This window comes from Phaethon lepturus, unplaced genomic scaffold (genome assembly GCF_000687285.1).
Source record: "Phaethon lepturus isolate BGI_N335 unplaced genomic scaffold, ASM68728v1 scaffold10966, whole genome shotgun sequence".
Classification (NCBI taxonomy): domain Eukaryota; kingdom Metazoa; phylum Chordata; class Aves; order Phaethontiformes; family Phaethontidae; genus Phaethon; species Phaethon lepturus.
Genome location: NW_010545585.1, coordinates 98,358 through 125,749, shown reverse-complemented (window position 1 = coordinate 125,749; position 27,392 = coordinate 98,358). Strand labels below are relative to the sequence as shown.

At 36.7% G+C, this 27,392-nt stretch overlaps 1 protein-coding gene across 2 annotated transcripts in view; it reads left to right on the top strand.

The window, feature by feature from the left end:
• GPATCH2 (G patch domain containing 2) overlaps nt 1-27,392 on the top strand; it is a 113,156-nt gene that overhangs the window by 11,654 nt on the left and 74,110 nt on the right. For both annotated transcript variants that reach the window (XM_010289007.1, XM_010289006.1), the window contains exons 3-4: nt 2,495-2,677; nt 3,815-3,894. In XM_010289007.1, coding sequence (XP_010287309.1) covers nt 2,495-2,677; nt 3,815-3,894 — 263 coding nt within the window. The remainder of the gene's footprint in view (nt 1-2,494; nt 2,678-3,814; nt 3,895-27,392) is intronic.

Below are 27,392 nucleotides of genomic sequence, written 5' to 3'. Positions count from 1 at the left end.
TCAGCAGCCCTAAAAAGGAAGGATGGTATAGTGAATCTTTTGAAGTATTTTGAAGACAAAAATGCCGCTTTGGATTTTTAATTCTCATGTTTGCTATGGATACTGTGCTGCTTTTTGAGAGCTACAAATTAAGTAGGATAAAAATCCAAGTATTTGGTTACCAAACTCTTGAGCAGGGAGACCTCTGTTACATTGCCTATACCTATGAGATTGGGAATTGATTAAATGCAGTGGTCTTCCGTGACTCCTTTGAAAATGGCATCCCCTCAGGATAGAGTAAATGGTAAATGCCAGCATAATAATAGTAGTAATAGGCTTATGCTTGCCTCAAGGTAATAATATGATTGAAAATAGTCAAAGGATTTAAAGTTGTTTAGAGCGCACAGACAAGGAAGCTAAAACCCAGGTAAACCGGGATTCTGCTGTCATGTGGGAAAAGCCTATGAGGTTCAGATCTTAAGTCCTTTATTCCACCTTTGGCGGTAAGCAACATAGGCGCTTAGGGAAGTGTATAATAGCGTAGCAGGTAAGATGTCTTAACGGATAGTTGCTTAACACACTAATATTCATACTGCAGAAAAAGGAAAAGTAATTTTGTATTTTTTCCCAAAGAATCATTGTTGGGCCTATAGCAAAGATAGCAGTTTCCTTGCGTAGGCACTATTTGCCTTATCCTGAAGTCCACCAACCCAGTCTTAAATTCTAGGTCTTTCATTGCAAGACTGCATTGCATAACTCTTACAGACTTCCGTCCTTGAGCTGATCGTGAAACCCAATTTCAGAATTTTCTACTTAATTTCATAGTTGAATTATGTGTAACAAGACTTCTTTTGAGTTCCTGATAGTATTTCTTATTAGTGAAGGTATCCAGAGCGCTCATCTTATGACAATATTCAGACAAAGTTTATCTACATAGGAATTTGGAAAATCTAAACAAAGGGGTTCAGACTTAATTCCAAACCACAGATCAGTCTCATGGAAGGTGTGATTCTCTCTCCAACACTGTCTCCGTTCAGTATTCTTAGATATCCTCCAAAGAAACCATATCTGGCTGTATCAAAATGAGGGTAGCATTAGTAGTGGCTGCCTTTGTGAAATGTCATAGCTAAAAATGAGGAGTAGAATAAATATGGAGAGTAATCTGAAATGAGCCAGGAAGCTGAAGAAACTTAAATCTCTTATTTGGACCCATTTATTTCTTTCCATCTAAAAATTTCTGTTCTCTAGCCTCTGCTAATTTTGCTGATAGGAGGGATCATTAAAGATGTAAGCATCATATTTCACCTGCAAGTGACCAATGGGGGGCCTTAATTATTCTATATTTTCTTGAATTACTTGTCCTGATGAATGTTTACAGCTATTTTTACTTGCACTTGGTTTTGAAGTATTCTTTTCATTGCAACAATTTATTTGGTGAAAGAGTGTTGATTTTTATTTTTCCCAAATTTTGGCTTGGATTTTCATTATTTGTATTCTCCCATTGTGAGGCTGAGTAGCAATGAAATTTTACACGCATGCTTTTTGTTCTTGAAAAATCTGTCTAATAAATCTTGCATTTGTGTCTTGCTTAGTCCTGCCTAATTAAAAATTGAAATGCCAAACAAATAATTTATATGCAGAAATAGTGAGGCATAGTTTGGAGACTTTGAAGTAGAATTAAAATATATAGCACATCCTTTGAAATCTAATTTTTGGGTGTAAGAAAGGAAACTTGCCATGTCTTATAAAGATGCTTTCTGATCTTCTGCAAACTACCTGGTTTGTATAAAAGAACATAGCAATTTATTTTTAGTTGCCAATGTGTTTATGAGCTAAGTTTAAATTCAGATTTTTGTTTTGTCTTACTTTTGACTTTAAATCCAGATATTTAAATACTACTTCTATGAATAATTGTCAGTAAAAATGACCAGCTTTGTGATATAATGCAGTATAATTCTCAATCACATGATGCTGTCAGTTTTCATTTAAAATCAACTTTTTCAAAACTTATTTCTAAATGAACTTAATCAGATTAACTTCATTTAGTCACATCTGTTCATGATTGTTTTTCCCTTTTACCAGCCATACAAATCATGAAATTAAGCTAATTATATACCATTATAAGCTGTAAAGAACTAGTTTCACAGTTTTATACCTTTTAATTCCCTGCAGGAGATTAAGGCTTGTTTTTTGATAATATGTAAAGTGCAGTAACTCAAATGGATTTCCCTGCAGTTATTGCCAAAGGATTAACTAGTTTATTATTGTTTTTCACTATTGTAAATTGGTTTTAAAACATTACATTTAATGTGGTTTCATTGATGGCAACACTTTTCATGCTATTGAGAAACATTTTCCAAATAGAACTGCTACATACCAGTAATTGCTGTACAGCTATAAAGCAAAAGAAGTAATTGCCCTGTCAGAGTGTTTATTGATGGTAACATCTGATTTTTATCTTCTCTGCTCCTCCCTCTTTTTTGGGGGGCTTGGGGGGGATACTGATCTCACACAGGTGATGATGAGCAGAGTGATTGGTTTCATGAAAATGAATCTGGTGGAGCATGTGGAATTACGGGGGTCCTTCCGTGGTGGGAACAAGAAGACTCTACAGAACTGGAGAGAGAATTGCCTGATCCAGTTTTTGAAAGTATCTTGACTGGTACTTTCCCTCTTATGTCCCGATCAGGGAGGAGAGGTGAGTAGCAATCAAGCAAATGCGAACTGTAGAATCACTTGGCTACAGTAGGTGTCTGTGGATTATACAAAATATGTAAAATGTCAACAAGATCTTGGAGTTACCAGTCTGTTTCCCTGAACTCTTTAGTGACATCTTAAAACCTAAATAGAAATAATTTAAAAGAAGTCAATGACTAGAAAAGTGAGAAAGTGTAAAACTGGGCTTATTTTGATAGCCTACTCTATTTGATGTGTCGATGTTTGCATTGACAGTTATTAAGTGTTATTTGAAGTGAATCTTTAAATTCCATTTTGTTCCTGGCTTCTGTGAGAATGTTTAGAATTCTGTAGAAGTTCATTAATTCAAAGGCAGCAAAGACTAGTATGACCATCTGTTTTGCTTTATGGTTAGGCCATATTGTTTGTGGAGAAGAGGGAAGGCTTCCTTCAGAGAAACGATTGAGATTGTAACTTAGAAAATATCATCCTTTTTTTTTTTTTTCATTTCTTTAAAGTACTTTAAACAACTGTGGATCCAGTGTATCCAGTGGTAAGTTGTACCAGTGTTAGATTGCATTTACAGCTAGGAACCCACTCTTGTCTAAAGATTGAACTTGTCAGACCTCAGCTTGCTGCCAAAGAATTTTGTTGTACCTTCCCTCTGCCACAAGGATCTTCTTTCACAGTCAAATACAGACCTTTTATGTATGCAGTCACTTAAAATCACTTTTAAACTACTCTGCACACTGAATGCTTTGAATTCTTTTGTGAGGCTTATTTTCCAGATGCTTGGAATTGTTTCCGAGGACTTGGTCTCTGCACATTCACCAGATTTAACATTTTCTAGTACTAATGAAGTTGAAAGTGATTAAAAAATCACTTTCCTGCTGTAGTTCAGTATGCTCTGCAGAGAACTGTACATAGAACTAGGATAGCAGTAAGAATATCTACAGAAATGTTCATTTTCATGACAACTTAGCTTTTCTCTCACTTTTCCCATTTTGTGCTCATTGTTTCCACCAGTACAATGTTTGACAATATTAAGATGTTTTTGTTTAACTGAAGTCAGATTAATAGATTGGTATGTAATTGTGAATTTTATTGGTTATATGGTGTAGGAAATACTCTTAAATCAATTTGTATTTCTGTTTTGTAGGTTTCCAGAGTAGGTTTAGTCATCTTCATGGCATGCCAGCAAGAAACATAAAAAAGGCTTCAGGAAACCAGAATGCGTTGGTAGGTGCTCTTCTTATTGTAAGCTAGTCTTCACTGTTCTTGGAGGTTTGTTGTTTTGTGTTTTTTTTAAAAAAAGCATATTCCTCTCATGCTTGTTTCCTAATGTTGTAGATAGGTAATGGAATGGTAAAACTACAGTGCCACTGCTGCCTGATATTGTTGGTTTGCTTTTTTAAATAGTTAGACTTTTCCTACTGCAGTTTTGTTGTAATGGAATAGTTGTGTGTACTTGAATGGCAGAAACAGTCTGATATTGTTTCTCAGTACTTATTTTGAATTGAGTGGAGGAAAAGGCGGGGGGGGATATATAAGATTTTCAGTATATATCTTATGTCTATATGAAAACATATTTCCTCTTACACTGAAAATCAAACCAAAGTTACTTTAAGTTTTTCTGATACTGAAACCATTCTAGGATGAATTGTGGTACAATTCTGATTAAATTTTTTTTTTCCTCCCAAAAGTCTCCTTTGGAAAAAATCTGTCCTTACTCACTTTTGGTTGACTTCTGTGTGGTCAACTGGGAAAGGGGATATACAAAGAATTTAAAGCAAGTTAGTGATGCACCTGTCATAGACACCATGCATTCCTTTGGCCCAAGTCTGTTCTAAGGCTGTGACTACAAATGAGATATGTGGGGTTTTCTTAGTGCCTTCAGTGCTAGGAATGCTAGGAGCAATAAGTGGAGGAAAAACATCCAACTGTCCTTGCATTTTTGTACAATTTAATCATTGGGTTTTCCCATCACCTTTTTCTGAAATAAGGTTCTAATGAATTTTTAAGGATTTGTTCTTTGGAGGAGGTCATGAGGAGAAGAGACACTTGACTTTTTAGATTAAAATGTTAAAATGTATTCATTGTAGTGCAATCTATTCCTTTCTTATCAGAATAGTGTTTGGGGGAGAAGATGATCTTGGGAGACTCTTTATCAGTGTGTAATAAACATATCTCATCATGATAAATACTGCAACATCGATGTTCTTTATTTGAGAACATTAAATGTTTTCAAATTTTAGTTTGCCTAAACAAAATAAGGTGCTTCTGAGAAATGCAAGAGCTATTATATGTGGAGACAATAGAAAGGAACTGTTAGAAATGTAACTCATTTTCAAGAGGGTAGGTTTTTATAATTGAAGTCCGTGTCCGATAATTGTCATTTGGAGCTCAATAAGATGCTTTAAAACCTTGGCCTGTGATCTCTTCTGTTAGTGGTCGTGAATTAGATGAATGCTATCTAGTTCCTGGTTTCCTATCTACCTATTTTTATTTTTGGTTCAGTGCTTGCTTGAGCATATCTGGGATTTGTAGCCCATTTTCTAGGCTTATTGCAATTTCACTCTGGTATTTTATAGGAGCTATTATAACTGATAGGTTAGCTTCATGGTGTTGATGATACATGGCTTAACTACCCTAAAAACTACCTTTTCCTCTAAATTGTAAAAAGGTGATTAAACTTCAGTTGATGAAGATCTACTGTGAATGTGTATACATAATAAAAAATCCTAATGTTTATTTTCTGCTACGCTTTCTTGATTGTCCTTAGGAGCCCATTTTGTCTTCCAGTCATAATATCTCTTATATGAAGATAGTATTGTAGTTCCCTTTATTAAAAAAATGCAAGCAGATCTACTAAAGACTGATAATTCAGTTACCTCCAGTTAGTAAATATATCATTTACATAGTGTTGTGAAACAAGGTTGACATGTGAACGTACCTTCTAAGTCACTATGTTTAGGCAGGAGTGCATATATAGGATGGATGTGCAGTTGAGTCTTCAGGTGCAGTTTTCTGGACTTCTTAATGACTATTTATGTTTGTGGGCACATCTGCTGCATCCATCTTTGCAAATGTAGCTATGTAAGCCAGAGCTCATGTGCTTCCTTTTGTCGGTGATTGCTTATTAAAGAAAATCTTTTTTAGATACTTCAATCCAATGACAAAAAAAGTCATTTAATACCTGTGACATCTGCTAACACAGAACAAGAAGTAGTTACTGCTATTAGATGGTAACAGTGAAGAAGAGCAAGAATGCTTTTAGGAAGATTAATATCCTGAGGAAAGAACACAGCAGACTCAACTCATTGAACAGAGTTGTGGTGTGACTTAATTCTTTTTCAACAGCAAGGAGTCTGATGACTCTATCACTGCTTTTACACAGACTTTAAAGGGAGATAAAGTAAAAAATGGAGTTTCCTACTGAGATACTCTACTGAAAACACACACAGGTTATATCCTGTTTTCAGTCTAAGGATGTGTAGTTTCTATCTAGGGAATGTGAGCACATAGTTAGCTCTTTGCATACAGTCAGTGCATGTTTAAAATTTTGGAAAGTTTAGTTGAAGGTTCACAATTATAGCAGCTAGCAAAGTCTTGAAGAGATTACTGGTTTAGGGAAGGCAGAATGAATAGCTATGATAATACTTTGATATATCATCATCCTCTGTCAAAAAAGTGCTTAATGACCAGCTGTTTGGGTGTTTTCTTGTAAGAAAAACATCAGGCTAAGAGTGTGATTATTACTTGCTATGTACCAAGGAAACTGCCAGCTTGCATCATTTTCACACCATGGTTTCTAGAAGCAATGGGAGCTGAGAATCGGAAGAATGCTGCTCTTTATGGGCTGGTTAGTGAACTTCAATTTGAAGTAGCCACAGCTGGCACTCAGATTCTGGCCAGATGCTTTTCCTGCATTTCATTGATGAGTTGCTTAATTTGAACAAACTCAGGGGCCTTTCTGTCATCAAGTGTACTGCCTTTGAGTCAAAACACTTTTTTTAATGATCGTACAACACTGGACAAGTGACAGAGAAGTAAAAAACTAGCATGCAAATGCTATGAAAATTCCTGCCAAATCCAGTGTGCAGGTTGAACAAGTTGTCATACAGCAGATGATAACTGAAAAAGCTGAGCAAGAAAATGAAAAAAAAATTAATCACAACTGGCTTACATCCTTCGGATTGTCCAATTTACTTAAGATAAGCGTGGTTTTTTTATGGAATCCATAATTAAATGGTTTGTCAGGCATATATTTTGGCATACGATTATAATGCTGGCTTTTCATGTCTTCATTGCTTTGTTTTGTGGCAGCATCATTTGTAACAGAACTTTATTTGAAAAGAAATAGAAGAACATGTGGCTTTTCTAAAACACTATGCTTTTGATCCTTCCTGTGTCAAGTTGCTAGTAGCAACTTTGTAATTCTAATCAGTAACATGATACATACACTTTCATACCATACCAGTATTAAATGTACTCTTTTAATAAGGTATATTGCATGAACTCTTACTGTGCTTGGTTGAATTTTGCAGTTATATGAGCTGATCAACTTTCCAGATTCCCACATTGTTTCTACAATTTAGAAATAGCGTTCAAGGAATGAAATGCTGATTTCTTAGAAGGAATGCTTTTTTCATCCTTTTTTTTTTTCCTATATGTGTTTATAGACTTGCATGTCATTTATCTACTACTATGTCTCTGTCCTTCCCACAAATTACATGTGAAGCTTTGGAATTTAGCAGAATAAAATGAGAAATCTAACATTTTAGGTGCATCGGAAATGTGGAGGTTCATTTCTGTGGTGTAAAATACTAGATAAACTCTTTACCTTCAGTGATTAAAGGCCACCATGGTTTTCTCAGATGTATTCCTGGGGAGATCACAAAAGCCCTAATTCAAGAAAATAAGAGTTAATAATTATAGTTAGTGAAAATAGAACATGACTTCTTTTTTAGTTTCTTTCAAAATGTTTTGCCCAACTTAGTACTCAATGAGTGAAAATTTTCCCTTTTGTTCACAACTCCTCTATACAAATAAGCAAAGGTTTTAAAAATCAGTGCTGCTGTCTTAGCTGTTCCTTGTGTGGTTCTAGTTACAGTTCCTTCTCTGATACAGGTAGGATTTTGTTTGAGGACTCCTACATGTTGCCTCTTCCTGCTTGAATTCCCTGTCTGGGCTGGGGAAGTGATTTCACTGGGCTAAAGTGCAAAAAACCATGACCAATAAAAAGAATGCTTTCTTTTGACTCTGCCAATTTTTCCATCCATCACCTTTATGTCACAGGATTTGATTTCATCATATTTAAGACAGCCAATTTTGAGTCTTGCACTCCTAGGCTTGATTTTTTTTTTCCTTTTTGCAAAGCTGTACTATTGAGCTTAACTATACATAGTTGTAATTATCCAAAAAAGTACGTAAAGAAAGCTGCATTTCTGAAACCTGTTACCTGCAGGTGTCTGGGTATTTCTGTCAAATCCTGTGAGTCTTTTTCAAAGGTTTGAGAATCAAAGCTTTTCTCAAAAAAATTGTTGTTAGATAACTACTTCTACGTGAGGAGAAAAGACGTATTGAGCACTCACGCTTTTTGTTAACTGCTTTGAGACTGTAAAATCAAATCAAACATTCTGCTTCTAAGTTCTTTCTAACTGAAGAAACAGCCAGTTGTTTTTCAGTACTACTACTTTTCTTGTCAAAATGTTTTGGACATTGAGTGAAATGCTATTAAATAAGAAACCTTCTTACAGATCTAAGGTATGTTTCGTTAAAGAGTAATTTGGGTATTCTTTTTATAGTATCGGTCAGAAACCTTTTTATGGATGCTCTGCAACTTTTCAAAAAACACTGCCTCTCAATTTAAAGTTGACTTGGTGTTGTGGAGGATTCTTTTAGACTGGATGTGTGAGGTACATGAAATAATTTATCGGTGAGGTTTTAATTATTTTCTTCAGTTAATGACTTTTGTCATTTGGAGTGATGGTCTCTACGTCAAACTGTGGAAATGTGAGTGGTATTACATGATGTCTGATAACAAAACTAAACTGGATTCCAGACTTTTACTCATTCAAGATCAGGAATATTAGGCTTCTGTGTCTGAGGATGACATTTTGAAACCTTATGCTGCTAAAGCTGCCAATTTAATTTTCCTTAAAGTGGGTAGGAAGGTAGGGGCTTTTGTTTTGTGTAATGAGGTTTTAGTAAAATTTCCTGTCATCAAAAATATTTTCAGCTATTTAAAGCATTTCTTGGTGTGCTTTTGCTTTTATTTTTAATTTTTTTTCTTTGTCTTAAATCTATATCTGCTTATGGAAAATGTAGTGAATAAGTCATATTCTTTTAATCCTCACTTTAGGTAACTCCCTTGAGTGGGTGGTTTCATAGTAGGTCAGTATTTCTCAAAGTGGTTCCCATCACTGGTAGTGCCAAAGTTGGTACACATACTTAAGGCATGGTTAAATATTGTGATCATTCAAGGCAGGGCACTAGAATTAGTAGACGAGTTTTGTCAGTATGGTTGTCATTGTTACAGAGTATTTTGAATTCTACTTATCCTTTGAGATCTGAGTGGTTTGATAAAGTCTGCCTTACAACCTATGTTTGTTTTAACTGACAGTTATTTTTATGTCACTTGTAATTGTCTAATGAAAATCTGTGATCATCTTGGTGCCATCAAACCAGTAAACAGGCACAAATAATACCACAGCATTTCTCTTGCATTTGAAGCTGCAGTTCATTAGCCAAAAAGGAGTTACCTGTAACTCAAATACCAAATGTTTAGATTTCAACAAAGCTGAGGTTGGTCACTTATGTTACTAGTTTTTCCCTGCGTGAAAAGCCCCTCTGCCATCATTAGAATACAGAAATTGTCAGCTGACTTACAATAGTTGTAAAGGCATTAACTGGTGAAGGTGACCATGTGTTTGTTTTATTCTTATCTTCTATATCACTTATCTTGAAAATGAAGGTGGATAGTCTTGAATTGTGTCCTAGTTTCATTCTAGTGAACGTATGACTATCAAAAAAAAAATAGTTTAAATTGCATCAGGACATTAATAGCTTGTAGAGGTAAGAATTGTACTTTATCAACAAAATGAACATATCTCCTAGGTATAACTACTGAAACAGACTCTGCGCAACAGAGCTCGCAGTGGTTTTTCTTGGTATATTTCACCTGCTGTGGTGGTCAAAGCATACCTTTAAAATATCAAAGATTAACTTCTGTCTAGCTGAAGTGAGTGTGGTGACTTAGTCTTTTCTTGGACTCTCACTTCAAGTATAGTGTCAAAAACAGCATCCCACTTCAGCAAAATAGTTGCCCTCCAGCATTAGTCTCAGAAATGTCAAATGTACTGCTTGCTTTTTAAAAGCATCTTGTGGTTTATTCATGGTGACAAGTGCTATGAACTGTTAGTCTGAGCAGTATTCCTTGTAATTCACCTTACCCCAACTGCTCAAATGATAGTCATCTACAATTTCACTTAATTTTACTTTTAAACCAGGGTAAATAGCATAATGATATCCCTTTTATTCTTCAGTTAGTGTCTGTCTTGAAAACACATTTAATACAGTTTTACAGCACTCTTTACAGATAATGATTTTTAAAACCTCTGACTTCAAAATATGAGGTAGCATAATTATTCCTCTTGTTTTCTGCTGCTTATCACAAAGAAAATCCCCCTTTCTGGTGTCTGGCTGTATGAAGTGTTTCTTGTGCAGACATTTGGATTTTGCTTGTTTTGACTTCCTAAGTCCATATTGGTTCTTTGATGTTTTAGTTTTAGTGCAATTCTAATGAAAAAAATTTGTCTTTAAATGTAATTGCTTTTAGTGTCTTTTCTGCAAAAATTTCGCTCAGTTGTGTCTCTTCTAGAAACTTCTTAATGCCTCAATAGCAGCATTTTAAAGAATTAATGGTAAAACAGCAGCATCTTGTATCCAGAGTCAAGTTAGGAGTTGTATTTCCTTGTATTGAACTTGATGGGGGAGTTGATTATTTAATGCTGAGAATAGACAAAATCAGATGTGTGACAGGCAAGGAACACATGCGCAGATACTGTGGTTTAGCTGATGAGCAACATCTCATTTATGCTGTGGTAACATCATAAATGTCAAGTAAATCATGACAGTGATTTCAGCTAACACGCTGTTTAGCTTCTTGCTTTAATGGAAAGCAAGTACAAGATCAGATACAACACCTAAACTCTTGAAAGTTTCTTCCTAATTCAAACCATAACTCAATCACATGAGTTGGTTTGCCACTCCATAGGAAACTTCATGTTTTTGCCTATGTCCTGGTTTCAGCTGGGCAGAGTTAATTTTCTTCATAAAAGCTAACGTGAGGCTATGTTTCGGATTTGGGATGAGAAACTGTTGATAACGTGCTGATGTTTTGAGTTGTTGCTAAGTACTCAAGGACAGTCCAGCTTTTCATGCTCTGGCCTGCCAGCGAGAAGGCTGTGGTGGTGCACAGGAAGCTGGGAGGGGACACAGCTGGGACAGCTGACCCAGACTGGCCAAAGGGATAGTCCACACCATATGACGTCATGCTCAGTATATAAAGTTGGGACGAAGAAGAAGGGAGGGGTGGAGGGACGTTCGGAGTTATGGCATCTGTCTTCCCAAGAAACCATTATGCGTGATGGGGCCCTGCTTCCCTGGAGATGGCTGAACACCTGCCTGCCCATGGGGAGTGGTGAATGAATTCCTTGTTTTGCTTTTCTTGCATGTGCGGCTTTTGCTTTACTTATTAAACTGTCTTATCTCAACCCATGAGTTTTCTCACTTTTACCCTCTGATTCTCTCCCCCTCCGATTCTCTCCCCCGTCCCACCATGGGGGAGTGAGCAAGCAGCTGCGTGGTGCTTAGTTGCTGGCTGGGGCTAAACCATGACAGCCTAGAATAGGTGGTGTGGGAGAATGAGGGCTACTGATAGATGGAACAACTTGAAAGTAGTCCATCTGTTTTTTCAGTTGCATTTCGTATGGTGGCCATCTGCGGGGAAAACAATGGCAATTTCGGTATCTAATAGAAGTACTCTGCCTATCTTTAGGTGTCTAGATTAATCCTATTAATAGTAACCTCTTAGATTTGTTCTGAGATACAATTTATTACTCAGATGTATTAATTTGTTTTGTTTGCTAGATCTGGTCTAGCCTTACTTTATGTAATACATATTAAAAAAATTTAGTCTGAAAAGTGATCAATATCATTTAGCAGCGTATCTTTCAAATAACTAGTACAAGGCAAAGACAGGGAATTTAAATGTTTTAATCTTGTTTTGTTTATAACAAAACCAAAAATACAAGCTGCAACTTAAAATGTTTGGCTTCTTTTTTCTATATACCATGTGAGTTCATATGGCTTGTACCCAGAGTAAGAGGCATCTGGAAAAATAGTGAATTAAACTGGATCTTTAGTGTGCAATTTGTCATGGAGATGCATCTTTAACTTCAAAATACAGCACAGAAAATAAAGTAGCAAACACACATGATGCCTTGTGTTGAAATTGAATTGCCCAAGAAAGTTATTCTGCTCCTTTTGTAATGTGAGTTATAATACAGGAATGGAAAGGTACTCCTTCCTCTGCTGTCCTGTTTGATTACTGTGATGTTAGTTAATCTGATACCAAGACAATGTTCTGTAAGGTATTAAAAATAACCATAAAGAAGTAGAGTGAACCACAGTTGTAGCGTAACTTACCTGTGACCCTGGAAAATTACGTGTTTGCTACCATTTTGTTTCTTGAAATAAGAAAATCAAATGTGCATATTGAGAGCGTAGCTTTGAGGAGGGAAGAAAGTACTCGAAATTTCTCAGGGACTGCCTCTTGTGACACTTATCACATGGTATTTACAGCAAGTAAACACGTAGCTGAATGCAGAAGAGACCCCCTTCTTTACAGAACTGTAGGCTTTGTTTAATGTGCTTATGAGAGATTATCAAATTGAATGAGTTGCACAAGTGAATACTTTCTTAAACTGTCTATCCAATATCAGAGACTGCAATGCTAACTTTAAATAAGTGGTAATAAGCAATCCTAGAATCAAAAGGTCATTTCCTGAGGGTAATCAGTAAATTAATAATGTTGTGAGGTAAGTCACAGGAAAATTCGAAGCTCCTCTCTTTAGTAGTCTCTTGATGTTGTGGAAAACCATATATATGATGTTGGTAAGATCTTTTCAAAAGCGTAACGGTCTTCCTGTTTTGTGTGTACTTAAACCAGTTGTCCAATTACCGAATTACATATCATATATCAGAATAAAAAGGACAATAAGAAAAGTTTTAACATCAGCAATTCTGACTGGAGTGGTTCAAGAGACTCGTCCTTGCCTTTTAATTACTGTCCCTTCAGTTAGGACACAGCAGCTGCTTTTTTAGCTTCTTTTTAAAGTGAAGCATAAACGGTTATAACTGATCAAGTGAACCCTTTCAGTCCAACAGTTTTGATAACTATTCAAAGTCTGTTCCACTCAGCCCCTCGCAATTTGATTCAGCAAACTCTTACTTGCTTCTGATGATCTGATTTTTGTTGTGGTTTGATTTTCCTTTTCTCACTATTAACTTTAGGTAGTTCCTTGTTTGACAGATGATTTTAAAACCTGCATTCACAAGTATGAGAATAACTTTCTTATTCTGTTTCTCAGCCTTGACTTAGCACTCCTGCAGGTTATGGTTTTAAAGGTCAGTGAAGAAACTTCTCCTCAGTTCAGAGAACTGGAAATTGTTTATTTACAGAGTCATTTTCTTACTGCTAGCTGATGGGAAACTCTGTTGCAACTCTCCTGCTATAGGTATATATTTTTTTAAATAGGTGTGAAATTAACTTTAAAGAGCATTAAATAAAATGTGCTCTGTTTCCTCTTCTCCCTGATCCCTTCTTGTTGCATTGCCTAGTTCTAAAAGACTTATTTTACAAAGACTTAAACAGATAGATACACTATTTTTACAGTAGGTTGCATTTTTATTCTCTGTAGAACATAGTCAAATTGGAGAAAAAGAAACCTTTTTTCTGTTTTATGTCATGCTGTTATGCTTTGAAAAAGAAAGCATGCATATGGCAATTGAGATTTTTGTTGCCATACTGCTTGCTTTCTTTTGTTTGTGTTTTTAAAAACTCTAGAATCTAATTGTTGGTGTACGGCTAAGGCAATTTAAGACAATTTGCAGTACCTAGAATAACTTTTAAGAACATTGCCTGTTAGAAGTTAGCATGAAGCAGCTTTCCCATGTGGTGAAATATAGCAGTTAAGCAAAAGATAAGAAATGACTGCATGAAAACAAGCTGGGTTTTTGCATAAATAAAAGCTTGCATTTCAGTGTTAACTTGGGCATAAATATTTCAAAATATATTGTTATCCCTTGTTCAGGAAAACAGAACTGTATTTTGTCAGATTATTGAGAATATCTATGCAATAGTCAGTCACATCATATATAACGTTTAAAAACTCTGAAGGATTTATCGAAGTTTTCTTTGTACACAAACTAATTCATTTATAAAATGAATTCCCCTATATCAGTGATGTATATGCATATTTTCTTTAGGGGTGTAATGTGATTTTTTTGTTTCAGGAAAACCACTTCATTTACATAGGGTGTTTTACTGAATCTTACATTAACTATTACTAGAATGTGGAAAATGTTTTAAAAATATTTGGGGGTTGATGGATTGGTACTCTTCAAAGGGAAACAAAACACTAAATATTTCTAATCCTGCATTATTTACCGCATGGGTGGTTAAATGCTACTTTAAGCCTCATAAAATTAAAAGGGAGAAATCTGCCAACTGTAGCAGGAATTGGATTTAGGAAGAGTGGTACAGAGCCAAAATATTGCTACAGAATTAAATGTCAAAAATCTTCTTTAACAGTAGATATATAGTTCACAGTGCCTGGTTATGATTAATACATTTAATCTAAATCACTGAAAGTTGCTCTCTCCTTTTCCATAAAATACAATAGGACACAAATCAGTTTTACTGTAGGTGGATAACAATTGGAAAATAATGCATCTTCCCGCCCAATAAATTGTCAGTTATACCTTTTAACTAAAATCGATTCATCTTTCCAAAATTTATTACAATTTCTAATAATAAATCTTTTCAAATGTTTATTCATTTGCTTTTTGATACATTTGTGCCACTTTTGCTATGGTCTAATGTTTTTCCTTTTGATTCATTGTAAATTAGAATATCTATTTTGAGTCAATTTTCTAGTTAAGAAGTTAAAATCTATAACCTAGGCATTTTTTCATAGTCTCCTTTGCACATTTTAATACCCTTGAACTTAGATACAATCCAGTAAATTCTGATCAGAAGGTGATTAAAAGACTTTTCACTGCAACTTCTTGACTGAGGGCCAGATTTATAAAACAAGTACTTATGAGATTGTTACCTGGTTTTCTCCTGCACATCTTCCTGATTCAAAGAGGAAGCTGGACACAATTACAGCAAATGAACAGATACATAGGCTTTGGCCAAAGATTTTTAATATGAATGATCAGAATTGCACTTTTGAATTGGAACCTAGCTGTGACCGTACAGGGTATGATAGAAGCCTCCTTTTGTTGTGCCTTTATAGCAGCAAGACAGTGATAGTACTGGAGATCACTAAAGCATACTGTATGTTTCCCACTATTTGTTGTGTCTGTAAGTATCCAATGCTAACCTCTTCAAGTATGGTCATCTGCCATTCACATTCTTAGAAGTAACACATTTCTAAGAAGAAGATATTTTAAAAGAAATTTGTCATCACTTTCTCTAATGCTAATCTGCGTTGTGAAATTGTGTTCACTGTTCAGCAGTTTTCTGCTCTGTATATAATAAAATGTGTCAGAGAGGGGTAGTCTTAATTTTATAAAAATCTACCAATAAGCATATTTCCTGTTCTGATCCAGTTAAACAATGTGATCTTCTTGTCAGTTTTCTGACAAGTTATATATGAGAAGCTTAATGTAGTACATACCTGTATCAAATTTCTTAAGTCACAAATCTGTTTTGTTTATATTATAAATGTCAATAATGGCAGAACAGAGGGAGAAGGTTCGAAAATGTTTCAAACATAACTATGAAGAAAATTACATTCATAATTTGAACCTGATCTACAGTATCACTTATTGGTAAATTTGTGTAGCTGAAAGTGTCTTGGGTTTTAGTGATTGATTTCAGAGTTAAAAAAATCATTTGTGCGGATGGATTTGAATTCATTAATTTTATTAATTACACAGTGAAGAAAACAGATGTTTTCTTAGGCAAAGATCAAGCTTTAATTACAGGTCTTACCTGCTCATCTAAAAATAGTGTCAATATGTTCATGTCTCTCTCAAAGTTAATTTCTTATTTTTATATGGGAGTACGATTGTTACACATTTGTTAAGCCTTACTCTAATTGTGTACAAATACAAATCTAATATTCAGAGTACATATTAAGGGGTTCATATGTCATAATGCATGTATTTAGAAAATTCTTCAAGAGTAAGTTGGGTAAAGATGGCCTCTTTAAAATGTCAAAGTCAGTACTACCCACTACTACTACTACTATTTCCGGTTATAAGTGTGTGTGTTACAAAAATAGTCAAAAACACTTGCAACAAAGCTGAGTTCCAGCAATTATATAAATCTGTCTAGAGTCCCCTGAGGACTCTTACTCTGAGGTATGCGCTCTGTAGGACTACAGCCTACATGAGAAAGGCAGAGCAAGCTACCATAGAATTAGAGGAAGAATCTAACAAAGGTACTGTGTGTGTTCATGTTGTCTTTTAGCAAATTGTTATAAATACGTTGTCTGTTTTAATTGCTTAAATATGTATATGTCACTGCCATGGGGCACTGGAGATCACCTACCTAGTACTAATAATTGGCAAGATCCAGAAAGAAATAAGCTTTGAAGGGGGCATTTGCAACCAACAGCCTGAGGATGCATGATCTGTAGAAGGAGTAACTCTATTTTTGCCACATTGTTCCCTGATTGGAAGAAGTGCGTAGGAGGAAAGAAGCTAGCAAAGCATCAGTAAGCGTAGTTGGTATAATGAATATTTAATGGCGTAAACTGGTGCAAGGCTGTAAATGATCTCAGAGAATTAACAATTCTCACATTAGAAAAGCTTGATCTTTTTAACTTTGTGTAAAATCTTTCTAACTTCAAAACATAATTTTCTCGGTACTTCATTATACTATCCTTTCTCAGACTTTACTGTTTGCCATGATTCTTTATTTCAGAAAGTACTTAAGTTGCATGGAAGAGAATTCTCATATCTTTTCAGTGCAAATGTGTTTTCTTCAAAATCAGAAGACTGTCATATAGTGAGCATGATTTCTACAAAAAAAAGTTGAGATGTGTGTACAGTAAAGCAACACAAAATTACAAAATATAAGCAGAGTCAATATAATGCATTAGTAGCAAACTCCAGTGGTTGTCCAGATGTTCCATTATAGTCTTCTCTGTCTTTTAGATATTACATGGCAGGGAAAGGTGCTTTCTAAAAAGCAATCTGCTTGGGGTTTTTTTCAGGGTTTGGGTCAGGGGGACCATTTTGCCTTTTCTTTTTTTTTTCTATGGAGGGAGATTTGTTCACGCTTTGCTTATTTCAGGGGAGTTACTACTGTGGGTGGTATGCTCAGAACTGTTGAGCAGTCTTAGAGTGCAGCAGACCCGAAATCCCTCATGAACATGGAAAGCTTCAGTATGACTACTGGCTTTTAGTTGTGGTGATGTATTGAGAGGTTCTGGGACCTTAGAGAAATAGGTCCTCAATCGTGTAGTGTTCTTTTAATGCTAGGTTAATAGATAAGAGAGTACTATATTGTGTTAGATTGCATCCATTGTATCTATAGTCTGCCAGTTTACCATCTAGTGATGATGAGAGTAGAAAACACTTCAATTTCAAAGAGAGCTTTAACTAAAATGCTAGCAAAATTATCCAAGATTATTGCAGACTATTGATGTACTGTTTGTTACTGGTTCTTTGAGAGAAAATGTTGACTTTTCAGTTAATGTTGTAGTTTTTTATGTTCAAAAATTCTGGATTTCTTTTGGATGTGTTTCTTCTACAGTTCTTCTATTTAGTAAGGAAAAGAAACTTAATCTCAAAATAATTGAAATGGGAACATTGCACTGTGAAGAATGTGTTTGAATCAGTAGTTCTCAGTACTCATTGTGGCTGTTTTGGTAGGATACTAAATGTTGTAATGATACTGTTCAATTTTCAGTTATACCTTTGTTGCCATGAAGATCAACTGTAGAAGTATTTTTCTTGAAAGCAGGTTGCTTGCCTCCTGTGCATAGAAATGTTTAGGGAACAGGTGAATGTTTAGACAGTTTGCTTTAGAAGGTAAGTAATATCCTTGAGGTACTGTCCACTATGCTGTTTGTGGCTTCCAAAGTGTGTTACCAAGTGCAACCATTTCTTATGACTTCAGAAGAAAATAAACAGGCTTTCTTGTCTACCTGAACCTAAAGGCAAAAAACTGCCTGGAGATTCAGGTACATCTGGCGTCCCCTTTATTTTACTGTCTTGCTGGAGGAGCTGAAAGTGGCCAGCCGTGCTGTCAGTGTACACATAGCCCAGAGGTCTCAAATGGCCTTGACTTGCGCAAAATAGATTATTCCAGTAGGGTGACAGAGCTGGTCAGCTCTTAAGAGAGTTAATCAAAGCAGACACAAACCCAAGTATAATACCGGCTATTGGCAACTCTGCTGGCATTGGACTAATTAAACCTAAACACATAAAGCATTCATTTATTTCTTTATCAAAATTATCAAACTGGTGAGGTGCTCACAGCTGGGGAGGAGTGGGACTTTTTCACCCCACTTAACCTTTGTGGTATAACTAAGAGGGTTTGTCTTGGCAGCCCCCTCCCCAAGGGGAGGTAATTGAAACCATTAATGATCTATCCTTTAGCAAAATGCCTGGCACACATTCTTTGAGCAGACTTTTTGAAGCTTTGTGTGCTTTACTTAACGGACATCTTCCTACTCCGAGCATTGAGGAAGTTGGTGGCTCTTGTCTGGGTTTGTACATCGTTCTTCAAGTTTACGTGGCTGTGTGCTTTGTATAGACCAGTCCTTTTGGTCTGTATGCCCAATGCTGTTTAGCATCATCTAGGTGTTTTGTGGCCTGATGTTCTGGTTTCGGCCAGGGTAGAGTTAATTTTCTTCACAGAAGCTAGTGTGAGGCTATGCTTTGGATTTGGGATGAGAAACTGTTGATAACGTGCTGATGTTTTGAGTTGTTGCTAAGTACTCAAGGACAGTCCAGCTTCTCGTGCTGGCCTGCCAGCGAGAAGGCTGGGGGTGCATGGGAAGTTGAGAGAGGACACAGCCGGGACAGCTGACCCAGGCTGGCCAAAGAGATATTCCATACCATATGACGTCATGCTCAGTATATAAAGTTGGGACAAAGAAGAAGGGCGGGGTGGAGGGATGTTCGGAGTTATGGCATCTGTCTTCCCAAGAAACCATTATGCGTGATGGGGCCCTGCTTCCCTGGAGATGGCTGAACACTTGCCTGCCCATGGGGAGTAGTGAATGAATTCCTTGTTTTGCTTTGCTTGCATGCGCGGCTTTTGCTTTACTTACTAAATGGTCTTTATCTCAATCTTCCGATTCTCTCCCCCGTCCCACCGTGGGGGAGTGAGTGAGCGGCTGCGTGGTGCTTAGTTGCTGGCTGGGGCTAAACCATGACACCTGACAGAAAAGTATTTTATTGTTGTTTGAGTAAGCAGCACCTATGTGCTTAAGAACTTGTCTCTGAAGAACAGTTTGGGGAAGGCTGGCAAATCCCAGGCACTTCAAGCCTTCTCTCGTAAAAGTGATAATCCAGAACTGGAATCCTCGTTCTCTCAGTGCCAATTACACCTGGCCAAGGATCTCCTGGGAGTCTGGCAGAGTCTCACCTACTGTGTAGCCATGGCTGATTTGAAAGCTGTCAAACAAGTGAGGATAGATACGTAGTTTTCTTTTGGCAGGCGTTACCATGAGTTTTTGTCATATGCAACAGGATGGTAGGTTGTGGCAGCTTGAGACTGGGGAGAACCCCTTTGAGATTGTCCCAGTGTTTTTGTGTGCCTTGTTTTAATTCGTTTAGTCTCTTTCAAGTGAAGCAAGTTGACCTAAGAACTATGAATTATTCCTGTCCTTTGCTTGTGATCTTTGTGTGTCTTTCTCTTGCCAAGTAATGTTCTGGCCAGGTCAATTAATCAATTGGTGTGCTTTCCTGGCTGTGGCTGTTTCTGAATTCCATATGTATTTTTGTTTACATTGGGAAGCACTGACTTGCTTTTGTAGGCTGAAAAAATGGGTGCTGCTTCTAGGACTTTCAGAAGCTGAAGTGCATATGTTTACTGTGTTAGGTTTCACACCGCAGACTCTGAACACCCGTTTTCAACAGTTGAAAGTTTAACAAAATGCCTGTTTTCATGTTGACAACATATAAAATGCAGTTAGCAAATAAAATTCTTCTTCACCATCACAAAGAACTCTAGTTCCTTAAGGATTTCTTTCTGCTGCCAAACAGAAAATCCTTTACAAAGTCCTTTAGCCACAGTAACTTTAGCACGCCCTTCCCTTTTTTCTGGCTTCAGTCTTTTATCTGTTCCCAGTGATACTCACAGTTCCCTTTTCATGTATCTTTGGACCTGCATACGTGCATACAGTCCTTACAACTCCTAACTGCCAGTCTGAAAAGAGGCAGTGTATGATGTGGATTGTTCCTCGCTCCATGCGTGAACTGGCTGAGCTCATGCTGGTGTCTCCACAGCGTGAGGGCACTGGTTTGGGTGTCTCTGCCCACTCACTGTCACAAATGCAAACTTATTTTTAACACATCTCTTTTAGAATGAGCTGAAATTTGCTAATGGGCTTAAAAGCTAGTGAGCGAGTGGTAGGAGGTCAAAAGTTGAAGGTAATTATGCATGTCTCCTTTTTCTCACAAAACCAAGCTAAAAAATTATTTTGTGAAAGCATGAATAGAACAACGACTTTATGGAACAAACAGTATAATGGTAAACTGTCTTTACAGGGATCAAGCTCTAGGTTAACATAAAGGATAAAGTATTAACTATATGTGTATATGTAAGTACGACAGTCCCAGGATAAATTTACCTATCTGGTTTTAAGGCTGGCAGCTTTCCTGCTTTAGGGATATGTCACAGGTTGAACAACAGCTTCATGTTGGGGAATGTCAATCAGTTTAATTTATTGCCATTTAACAACCTTTCAATTACTGATGTTGGTGCTGAAAAATAAAAACAATCAAATACTTAGAGAAGCCCACCTCCCCTTCCCTCCAGACACCTCTCATCCCCGCTTTTTGATCTCCAGTCTTCTCGCTGCACATTACGTTCAGTCTGTTCGGTGGGATGATGGGAGGTGCAGTGCGTTGCAGTTCCTTTTCTTGCTCCTTATTTCTTACCAAATTGCTCTGGCACTGGTTGCCCCACCAACTGTGGTCCCTTTGGGGTTGTACTTCCTCCTCAAGTCTTGTCTCCAGCCCTTGCTTGGATGGCTCATTTGCTTCAGAAATTCTCCTGCTGTACTGTCTGCTCATCCAGTCTGTCTTTCTCACTTGTGCCTATTCATGCATCTCTCCTGTCCCAGTAGTGGCTCTTGTGTCTCCTCTGTTTAGCATTTGTCTTCTTCTGGCATCTCCCTTCCCTATCCTCCTGTGTGTGTTTCCTTCTGGCTTTTACCTCCCATTCCTAAATACTCTTTTGAAGAGGCACCAGGGACTCCTTTGGTTCCATTTTGGTGCACAGTGGGTCCCTTTTGTCTGTCACGGAGCCAAGTGGTACCAACTGTGACTGGCACAGAGCAGTCCCTGACCTCCTCCTACACAGGTCACCCCTGCAGCCCCACCCCCAGCTGCCAAAACCCTGCCAGCCGTGCCCAATACAGGATACGTAGCCTTGGTTTGGTTGTGTATATGTAGATGCTTACATCAGTACAAAGAGAAACTTGAGAAAATGGAGGGGGGGAAAAGAGTTCAAAAGTGTGTTGGTTTTTTTCATTTGTCTATTACTAAGGTTACACAAACTATTTGCTTCGATAAAATGCCTTGGAGAAGGTAAAATTAGAACTGAAAACTGAGTACATAACTGGTATAAAACCTCTTGTGTGCTTGGACAACACCTATACGTAATGTACTAATGCTAATCGTATTTAAGAAAGAAATGCAAATTACTTCTATGGTACCAGTCTGCTTCCTAACAAGGAGAAAGTAAATAAATTTCTAAGTACTGTGGTTAGCTTTTCAAAAAGCTATCATTTCTCTTCGGTATAGAACACTATAGTTTTAGTACGTATGCTCACTATACCTCATGTGATTGTATGTTATATAATTTTCCAGCAGTGACTGTATTGATACAATCTCATGCTTTACAGAGGAACGAGTAAGTCTCTTGAGACTTACACCCAGTTCAGTGGCTGTTTCATCTAGTCCAAGCCTAGTATTGTCTATTAGTTAGGTATCTCTGAGCAATTAAAGCTAATAAAATCTAAGGAACAGAGACTTGGGTGGAGTTTACACTCTGTAAATCTGGATTTACATGTCTGGGTTTTCATACCTCTCTGTCTAATAACTAATAATAATACCTTCCCTTCCCTTTGATAGAAATGCAAGAAGAAAATACATAGTAAGTTGTAAAGACTGTGTGTAGGTATGGATTATGAACATGGAACTGTGTAACTTCCTTATAAATTTTAATTATTTTTGTTAATTTCTATTATTATAGGACCAACTTCTCAGTGTTTGAATGGATAGCAATAAGCCTTAGTGAAGTTCTTGATGCAATATATCTGCTTTTAAGCTGTTGATTTGTGGTAGTTTGTGAATTTACTGAAAAGGATTCAAGTAGCATTTTGAAAAATAGGGTGATACTAGAATACTGTCAGAAGAACCTTGAAATTGAATTACAGCTTTAATATTCAAACTGGGGCATGTATTGTTATTTGTAGTATATGTAAAATTACTTTTATAGATGAAATTTAAAATCGGTGACGCAGAATAGGGTTTATAGTGCATGGGCTCTAAGAACAGCAAGGAAGATCTTTGATGTAGAGCATGTAGCAGAAAGATGCATATTTATTAAATAAAGGAATTTTAAAATGGGGATATGGTAAAAGTAAAGGTTGTTCTTTGAATAATGCTGATGTGTACTCGGATGACAGTCTGTGTTGCCAAAACCAAATGCGAAGTGTTTCTCTGTACTTAAGTATTTTAGTAAAAAAGTATTATTTAGGTTTACTAAAAAGAATTAAAAGCATGAAATATTTATCTTCTAAAACAGTGAAGAACAGCCTTATCAAATCTTAATGCTTGAGGCTTTCATTTTTAAGAGCCTGATGCTTTGTGCTGTTGTGTCAGTATTGCCTTGTTTCTACCAAGGTGCTGTGCTTTCTTCCCATCCCTGGCATTCTATCTGAATTGTCAGACTTGACCAGTTAGGCCCCTCTCTACCTAGTTTAAATGTATAAATTCCAGAAATGACAGAAAATCTGTGTAGTGTTACTTAGGGCTCAGTGGACATATGCATGTTAGCAGAGGCAAGCGTTCGGAGAGGCGCTGCATAAAGTACCAACTCACTGGCAGCAGCCTCTATCGTGCTCTACTTCCTATCATGTAACCCATTACATGGAGGCACGCATTACCTGACCCCAGACCATTAGGCTGGTAGGAATGTTAAGAGTTTAAAAATGTTAAGAGTTCTGTGTTGTCCAAATATGAACTAAAAATGTGTTACTTGATTGTCTCATTTAAGTCAAAAAATAAACCAGAAACCCCCTTCTCTCTTGCATCAGTCCTGCATTGAACTACCTCTTAGTATCACTGAAGTGGTGGGTTTGGAAGAGGAAATAGAGGTGGTGTGGTTTAACCCGGCAGGCAGCTAAACACCGCACAACCATTCACTTGCTCCGCCTCAGTCGGATGGGGGAGAGAATCAGAAAAAATGTAAAACTTTTGGGATGAGATAAAGACAACTTAATAGGATAGAAAAGGAGGGGAAAATAATAATAGAATATACAAAACAAGTGATGCATAATACAGTTGCTCACCACCCACTGACTGATGCCCAGCCAGTCCCCAAGCAACAGCTGCCACCCCACTGATAACTCCCCCCAGTTTTATCATTCAGCATGATGTCATATGGTATGGAATACCCCTTTGGCGAGTTTGGGTCAGCTGTCCTGGCTGTGTCCTCTCGCAGGTTCTTGTGCCCCCACAGCCTCCTCACTGGCAGGGCAGTATGAGAAGTTGAAATATTCCTTGACTGAGTATAAGCGCTGCTCAGCAACAACTAAAACATCAGCAGGTTAGCAACTTTGTTCTCATTGTAAATCCAAAACACAGTACTATACTAGCTACTAGGAAGAAAATTAACTATCCCAGCCAAAACCATGATGAAGCGGGAAGGCCACCTGCTGTGTCGTCATATATATTGTTTCCTATACTCTCATTTTCCACAGACATTTCATGGCATTTTCTCTTCATGTCTTTTTTCTTTCATATTTTCATGGCATTTTCTCTTGGGGTCTTTTTCCAGTATTCTTTACAATCATAGTTTCCTTCCTTACCAGCATTGTTTGTACTTGTTTTGGTAGTAATTTCAATAAATCTATTTATCACAGTAAGCCTAATGCAAAGCTGAATACATGTTGCCATTAAAGAGTGGTAACACCAGAGACTGAAAAGCAGCAACAGACCTTGCTTGGAAATGCATCAGTGTGCACCCACCGAACAAAGCACTCTAGCTGCTTAGGAGCATTATGAGCTCTGGCCTCCAGAGACCGATTCAAGACAGTCATCCCAGCAGAAGGAATTTACATGGATTGCAAGGGATGGAATATTGTAACCAGCAACCTTTTTCCATTCAAAGTGGAAAATTCCTAAGACTTGGATAAAAATCCTTGACAGCTTAGCAGGAAAGGTCAGATTTTTTTGGTGCTACACAAAGTACAGCAAAAACTTTGTTATGGGATGGGTGTACAGGCTGACAGGGAAAGCTTGTTTTGAAGATAGAACCCAAATAATCAGGAAGACGGTGCAGTTGCTTTTAACATACTTTTGATCTTTTGTATTTTATCACTTTTAGAAGAATATAAATGTTCTTTCTTTTGGTGTTTGCACATTCCAGTGGACTTTAGAGGTGATTCGTAAAAACTTCTTTATTTTATTTATCCACAACCATTTTCCAGGAGCAGTTTATTTAGATTTTAGATTCAGGTAGTGGTTAGCTATTACAAGGGTTAGCTATTAGAAGTGAACGTATTACTGGTCAGTGTTTACAGGACATGGAAAGGAAGAGAAAAGAGAAACATTTTCTGAAATCCATTTTGAATTATTTAGTACTGGCTCTCGGTTCTAGTGTTCTCTTACTGTACTTAAAAGTAAAATAATAATCAGTCTTTTACCATTCATCACAAATTTAGCATAGCATCATGGTGAATGAACAGTTGGCCTTATTAGCACTAATTTGTTATGATCAAAGTCGTAGTCCAATTTCAAATTACTATGAACTTGATGAATTCATTTGCAGAAACAGCAGAAACTTTGATTATATGCTAGGCTATAGCAAATAGGGCAAACACAAAGAAGAGCAGTAGCGCTGCCAAGAAAAATTTTAGTCTGTAGAAGTGGTATGTAATGAAGGTGACATCATTGTTTCTAAAATAAGCAATTATAACTTTATAAATCTAAGACTAATAATTTCATGGCTGAAATAATCTGTAGAGATTTTTTCTTTTTTAAGAACCGTTTATCTCCGTTTATCACAATTACCCTTCAGTGATAAAGAATACAAAATGAGAATCGCAAATAACTTTATGGAATATATTAATTAACACTTCTTTAACTTGAGATCCTTTTAAGACTGTCCCAGCTTGCCTGCTCCTTCTCCTCAAATAATTATTCTTTCGATACATAGTTAATAGATTCCTACCTCATCCCCTTTTATTGATAATTTCATACCAAACTTTTATTTTTGAATTTACAGAGTATTTTTTGCGGACTTAGAGAGACTCTAATTTTACCATAGTATGTTTTTTTAATCAGAGAAAAACCAACAGAATTTTTTTTTTTCTGTATGGCATACTTTAGTCCATGTTAAAATGTGAAATTGAGATAATGGATTTTAACTTTGTATATTTTTACTGAAAGTTTAATAAACTTAGTGCATGTAAGAGATTATGAAACTAGGAAAGGTAGCAAGGTAGTTTTGAAGTAGCATGGGGAGAATGTGTGGGGGCAGTATTATACCATAAGAAAGAAATGAAGAGCCTTTAGTTACACTTGAGACTTTTAGAGCTGCTTTTTTCCTCTCTTTCTTTTCTCCTCACATTCGTTTTACTGAAAACTGCCTGGGTCTGAAGTTTGACACTAGAAGGTAGGTGGAGCAGATTGCAAAACAGACGAACTCTGAGAGTTTTGGTAACTTTTCCATACTGTCCTTTCCTTGACTTCATTAGGTAAATTCAAGCTAACGGTACTAGAATTCATTTCAACATGTTCCTATTTTTAGCTAATGTGTTTTTTCCAGAAGTTTATTTTGTTATGTGTAACTTGCATCTGAGCTTCGCATACTGTCTTGTCTTGTCAAAAACACCCAACAAGCAAACCCCTCTGATTTGTATGTGCTAAGTGCATAGATTTACTGCTGCAGTTTAAACATTTTTAAATTAAAATATATCGCTTGTTCCAAATGTATTGATTTACACATCTCTCTGTCAATATTAAGTAGAGCAACTTTTCCAATAAGTTAAAAAAGATCTGGCAAGGCAGGTTACATTTAGTGGATTGGTTTAAGTTTATACTTCTGCATGTTACTTGCCTATGTACTCTTTCTCTCTTGCCCTTTATTCTCAATCACTTTTACAAGTATTTGAAATGTCCCCTAACTGAGAAAAGATACAGCCAGTTGCACTGTGAATTCATACAAAGTTGCAGTCATTCAAATGCTGACCCTTAAGTTTTCTTTCAGAGTTTTCAACTCTTAACAAGTGCTTAAATATGAAAATTCTATGTAAGGCTAGGTGTAAAAAGTCTTAAAATGGGCTTCAGAGCTCTTACTCTTAATGGTAGTGTGATAGTAATGAATTCTCAAAATGACTGCTTTTACTGTGAGTGCTCTTGAGTAAAATGTTACAGTTCTATCCCTTTTTTTTGAGATGGCAATATAATTATCTCTTTTGTCCACTTGTCATCAGCCAGCTACTTGTGTAATAGTCACTTGTTTTTATGTGTATGTGTACAAGAGTTACCAATGCAAATACTCCTACTGCTTCTCTTGCACCTGAAGGTTAAACTACTTCATCTGTCCTAAGTAAATTAACAAGTGTGTAGTAGTTGATGGGCTACAGGGGCATCTTCTAACTTACTCTGTTAAAACTTCTTTGTCCATATTTCTGTATCTGTTCAACCTATTCTGCTGATTGCTGATCTGAAGAGCAGCTGAAATGTAAAACTGGGCATAACATTTGCTAGCAGAACATCAGTCTGCTGCAGATCAAGAAGATATTGTGGATTTGAGTCTTTTTTTTGTTTGTAAAATATAGACTTAGGTCATCCTTAGTAAGTTCATATAAATCTTTCCGTATGCCAGGTAGCTGCACCTGGGCATTGACCAGTTCTCTAAAAACCGCTTTTTTTTTTGCTTTTTTTTTTTTTTAAATACTGTCATTCCAGTTGCTGAAACTCCAGAAAGTCACTAAGAGATTCTCTTTGGTAGTAATGGATACAGA